The sequence below is a fragment of the Nicotiana tabacum genome, chromosome 1 (genome assembly GCF_000715075.1).
Source record: "Nicotiana tabacum cultivar K326 chromosome 1, ASM71507v2, whole genome shotgun sequence".
Lineage (NCBI taxonomy): Eukaryota > Viridiplantae > Streptophyta > Magnoliopsida > Solanales > Solanaceae > Nicotiana > Nicotiana tabacum.
Genome location: NC_134080.1, coordinates 2,688,685 through 2,694,388, shown reverse-complemented (window position 1 = coordinate 2,694,388; position 5,704 = coordinate 2,688,685). Strand labels below are relative to the sequence as shown.

At 36.5% G+C, this 5,704-nt stretch overlaps 1 protein-coding gene across 1 annotated transcript; it reads right to left on the bottom strand.

Moving 5' to 3' along the window:
* Positions 1-291: 291 nt before the first annotated feature.
* On the bottom strand, positions 292-5,041 carry LOC107794015 (protein KINESIN LIGHT CHAIN-RELATED 1). Its single transcript, XM_016616464.2, has 3 exons — positions 4,149-5,041; positions 1,597-2,505; positions 292-690 (listed from the first exon to the last, which is right to left on the bottom strand). Exons 1-3 carry the CDS (start codon positions 4,820-4,822, stop codon positions 456-458), a joined length of 1,818 nt encoding a protein of 605 aa, XP_016471950.1. The 5' UTR covers positions 4,823-5,041; the 3' UTR covers positions 292-455.
* Between the last annotated feature and the right edge of the window lie 663 nt (positions 5,042-5,704).

The following is a 5,704-nucleotide window of genomic DNA, read 5'->3' as shown; positions in this document are numbered from 1 at the left end:
ATTGCTTAATCATTGCAATAAAATAAATACTTTTTTGTATAAAAATATAACTTCCATTTAATCAAAACCTTGGAGTTCAAATCAATTACCTATAGACTGACACGAAAAATGAAAATGAAAAGATCAATCGCAATACCCATATGACAATCATCAAGTTTTCATAATGCCTAAAAGAAAGCATGTTTCTCTGCGTTCAAATGAAAAGATCAATCGCAATACCTACTTTCTAATGGCATATATATCAACTTCATGGAATGTAGGAGAGACACAAGAAAAAGCAGAATTATAGTCTTGGCAGAAACATCTTTTAAATCACAAAACAATAACCAATTGAACAACGCTGAAAATGAACATCAATGGCAATTCAAATGGCAAACAAACAACATGCCTCACAAATTACAGATTAGCTCTATACATGATCTCCTATGTTACATAAAATGCATCCGAATTAACAATCAACTCCTAAACCCAAAGGCAGACCACTTCCTCGACGGCTCCTTCTTTGTTCTTTTAGAATTGGGATCGATAAGGTTCTCCAAGGACTTCGCATTTTTGTTGCGAGATTTGCCTGCTTCTTTCAATAATTCGGCCAGCCTTTTCTTCTCATCATCAAAATCAGGATTTGCAGTTCCAAGTTTCTCTTCTCTCAATTTAAGAACATACTCCAAAATCTCAATGGCATCATCAACTCTGCAATACATAAATCAAAAACAAGATGAACATCACAAAGCAGTTGAAAGGATATGTCATAGAGCAACTGCATGTGCATGTCACTATCAAAATGCTAATTGAATTGATATTTAGCTGAGATCACACAACTAAGCAACACATCTTGCTTCCATTAAAAATATAAAATGAGATCTTTCTCTTTCATTCTTCTAATATTTTTTCTTCTTAGAAAGTAGAATAGAATCAAAGCAACAATCATTCTTCACAACGATTAATCCGACCAGTCAACAACATACACATTTGATCCATGCGGAACGAACAGCAATATGCATAACCAATTCTTTCGAAATTATTATAATTAATAACGAATAGCTATATATAAACAAAGATGTATGTAATCGTGTGATACTATAAATAAATGAGTGGATTAAGGTATGTGTATTATAGACATGCTCATTTAGTTTGCTATAGCCTGCAGATTGGGAAGGCATTGTTTTCTTTAGAAGGGCAGTAAGCGAGCTAGGCACATGAACCTTTAAAAGTTACACATCGTCCATCAAAAAGTGCAGTTCGTGTAAACAAATTTCATGAAAATATTGGTTGGTGATAAGTTGACACCCTAAAGAATACATAACAATCTTAAAGCAAGAGGGAAAAATTGAAAATACAGGATTTGTCATTTGTCTCAATTTTCTACTTCAAATTCCAAGCAGAAGAAACATGATAATGTGAGCACTGCGAGAGTGATAATAATAATGCTACTCAAAGTGAAAATTAATCAAATTAAGGGAGAATTAAAATCTAAAATACATTGCAAATTGTTTTAAAAAAATTAGTACATGTGCAATGCAGATTTAAAAAACCAGTGGATTAATCAGCAAGGTTCAACCAAGGTACTGAAGAACATACTTTCAAATATGACATTACCTTCCCAATGCATCATAAGTTGCTGCAAGATTGCTGTACACACCAAGAGTATCTTGATGACAAGGACCACACTCCTGTTCCAGAATTTGTCTTGCTTCTTCAAATAATTCAGCAGCCTCGTCTATTTTGAACAATTGAACAGAAGACAATCCCATCTGATTCAAAACAACCCCAAAGAAGGCTGACTTCCTCTCACCCCCAGCTCTAAGTTTTGCTACAGCATTTTCAAAGGAACTGTGTGCCTCTTCATATCTTCCCACCATATAGAACATAACACCCATCCGTGCTTCAATGCCAGCAATTGTACTTTGCTGCCCTGGTTTATCCTCCAAAAGTTTCATTGCCTTCAGAAGGAGTTTCAGTGCCTCCTCAGGTTCATTAAATAACTCATAAATAGCTGAAATTTCCGTCAATCCACAAGCAATCTCTTCTGCAGTTGTTCCGGGCACAGGTTTTGCATATATTCTTAGGGCATTTTCACAATAGGATCTGGATTCCCTCAGTTTTCCAGTCTTATAATATAGGTCAGCCAGCCTTACAAAGACAGATGCAACTGAAGGATGGTTGTCTCCCTTAGATGATTTGAAAACAGTAAGTGCCTTCTGATAGGAGAAGACAGCCTCATCAAAGCGAGACAGAGACAAGTAGATGTTCCCAATACTAACATCAATAGCTGCAACCTCGTTTTCCTGTCCATTGGCGATCATAGCCATGCTTGCAAGTACAAGGTGTTCAAGGGCTGACTCATAATCGCCTTTAGCCTCACATATGAGAGCCATTAAACGACGATCAGCTGCCTCTTCAAGAGAAGCAGGTGGGCTGTGTACACGATGGATTTCCAGTGTTTTCTTGCACAAATTCTCGGCTTCATCAAATTGCATTGCCTGAACATGGGCTTCGGCCAAGTACCTGCAAAATTTCCAATTCAGTTGCCTCAGTTAGAGCCAAAGAAACACATAGGCAGTTGCAAAGACTTGTCAATCAAATAGTACAAAAGAAGAGTGTTACACAAACTAGCACATGTAAAAGGAATGGTAATTTATGCCCTCAAACGTAAAGCAGCCATATTGAGCAGATTAATGCCATCCCCCTGAGATGATTACATTAATGATTCTCACAGCAATCATGAACAAAGAACGACCTACTATAGTTTCATGGTTTACTTTGCTGAACACCCTATTTACACGTAATTGCCAGAGGCAGCCTAAAATACTTGATTGACTAACACATTACTCACTGTACAAAAAGGATTAGTTTTCTACTCCTTGAATCTTTTCAAAATGTGAATATATTTTCAGGGGAAAAACATAAACTAACAAAAGAAAACAAGCCACGGAAACATAAATGTGTAAATTAGATGTGACGCAACTCAGACTTCCGCAAGTTGCCAGAATCTGCTAAAAAAGATACCAATCAACAATAAGTATCCTTTTGTTTCTATTTTTCCTTTCTTTTCTTTTAAAAAAAGAAATAAGAAATAAGTATTCTTTAGTTGACAGTTAATCCCCCACTACCATCATAAAACCACTCCACCAAAGAACACCGGCCTTCCAATATATGCTGTTGTGTCTCAACAAAGTCCCGAAAATGAAGTTTATATGAAGTGTTAAGTTAAGTTTTATTTATAAAAAACATTCTGAATGAAAAAGAACATATTTTCAGCCAACCAACAGGACAACACCATATGACGCATGCCCAACATTACAGCGCCTATAGCCCCCTAAGCCAAAGAAGAATAGCAAAAGCAAGAATCTTATTTCATGAGGACAAAGAATTAGTAGGTGATCACATGACTATCCTATAAAAGTACGAGAAAAAAGATTTTCTAAGAGAGAACATTATACTAGAATTGGCCAAGTTGGATGAAATTAACCTCGATCAGATGGATCTGTTAACTGGACTTCCTAAAGAACCCATTCACTTCCCTGAAAAATGCATCTCTATCAAATTTGACTCCGCTAATTGGAAGTGTATCAATTACATTTCATTAACTTTTCAAGTATGAATAGCATTACATTTGTCCCTGTCTTCTGCTGATAATATTTCATCTGAATCCTAATAATGCTTCAACTAATAACAGCTTTCACAATATAAACACAGCATAAAATTATAAAAGTGAAATTAGCTAGACTAGCACCGCAGCGGAGCCAGGAATTTATGCAACGAGCTTCAAAAGAATATTAGAACATCACACTTGGGATTTGAGAACCTGTAACTTAAATCAATTTTCGCCCATTACATTTGCTACTACACTAGAATCTTCCCTTGTATGAAAGGGGTTTAAAAGTTCATACATAACCAACAAAAATCATTTTTACTCTATTTAGCATAAATTTTTGAAGAAGGGGATAAATTGAACCCCCTTGGCTCTACATAGCTCCACCCCTGCTTCAATGCATTACATTTTAATTGATACTGTAAAACAATATCAATCAACTATACCTGAATCTCGAATCATTTAATTCCAGCTATAAGAATCCTTAATATACATTCAGCTCTAAAATTTCATACAAAAAAATGAACAAAGAGACATTATGATAACTGATAAGTACCTGCAAGTCTCAGCCACTCTCGGATCTGTATCTCCTAAAGCTTCCATCTGTATTTTCAAACCATCTTTGTAACATTCAATCGACCGATCTAACTGTCCAAGCATAGAATGAGTATCACCGAGCTGCATATACCCTGAGAACGCCGCGAGCGCGTGATCTGCACCTTTTGAGACTTCTGGCACTTTAATCGCCCTTTCTAGCACCGGAATCGCCTCCTCGAACCTCCCGAGACTACAGTATATAGCCGCCACGACGTGGAGGCTCATCGCCAGATCCAAACTCGGCTCGCCGTCAATCGCGCATTTCTCAAACGACTTCGCAGCGCGTAGAGCGTAATCTAGCGCCTTGTTCGGTCCCTCGCCGGAGGCAATCGTGTCACGCGCTAACTTCAACAGGAACGGTCCTAGATCGGGATTGTCAAGAGACGACTCGTCGATGACAATCTTCTCTGGTGGCGATTTCTTCTTTCCTGAGCTCCGATCTGGTGACGGCTTGGCGCGTGAAGTTGAAGGCGACGGTGAAGGAGGTCTTCGCGGCGCAGGAGAGTTACTCTTCGGGTTAACGGGTTCGGATCTCTCCGAACTTGCTCCGACCCGCCCGTTGGACTCATCCGGAACTGATATTCTCAACGGCTGAGCCTCCGGTGGCGTTTTGACTGAAACTATTCCCGGCATTGTTTAAGCTAAATTTCTGCCAGAAAAATCGATTAATTCAAAGGATTTTACAGCACAATGAGCTTATATATCGAGATTTAGGAGTTATAAGAGAGGAAAATTAATTAGGATTAATGAGCTAAGATGTGATTAAGTAAGAGATTAATACTTGCCAACGTATTCAACTGTTAGTTGAGAAACAGTTGAAAAGAGTTGAAGAACTGAAGAAGGTCCTCAGTGAAGGTAAGAAAGAGTTTGGACTACCATCTAAATGGGCCAGCTCAATTGTGGGCTGCCGATAAAAGTGGGCCATACAAAATGACGTGGATTTTTCATAGAAGATCGAACCAATTATTTGGTGACAAGTATTATGAGCTGTTTCGAATGCCTAATTTTATTTTCCTGTCTGAATATTAAAAATGTCGGATATCCCGAGATTATAATCTCATATCCGATAAATAATATCAAGATTTTAATATTATAATAATAATAATTAGATGTGTGATAAATATAATCCTAAATTTTATACTAATTCCGATCACCAACGACAAAGAGATTAAACGCCATCTCTCTGTAACATTTTAATTAATTTAACAACGTCGTAGGATTATTATTGAATTGTATTACCATCTCATTCTAAAAGTTTTACTTTTTTTAGAGAATATATTTTTATTTATTTAATTATTTATTCAAACATATAATTTCATGTAGACCTAATGGATAAAAGAAATAGTTGAAATAATATGACTAACAATAGTCGTCCAAAAAGAAATAAAAATTGAGAAGAGAATTTTGTTTTTAACTTCATAAACTTGTGAAATGATTTGTGCTTAAGTAGATTACTAGAAAAATCTTATTAAAATATATGCAAAATTTAAGGAATTATTTAGTCTATAATTTGGT

Bases quoted from the DNA above. Each gene is read 5' to 3' on its own strand.
- LOC107794015 (XM_016616464.2), bottom strand. From the start codon at position 4,822: ATGCCGGGAATAGTTTCAGTCAAAACGCCACCGGAGGCTCAGCCGTTG. The intron at 2,506-4,148 runs GTACTTATCAGT...GAAATTTTGCAG, and splicing joins AGAGTGGCTGAGACTTGCAG to GTACTTGGCCGAAGCCCATG. The intron at 691-1,596 runs GTAATGTCATAT...TATGTATTGCAG, and splicing joins ACTTATGATGCATTGGGAAG to AGTTGATGATGCCATTGAGA.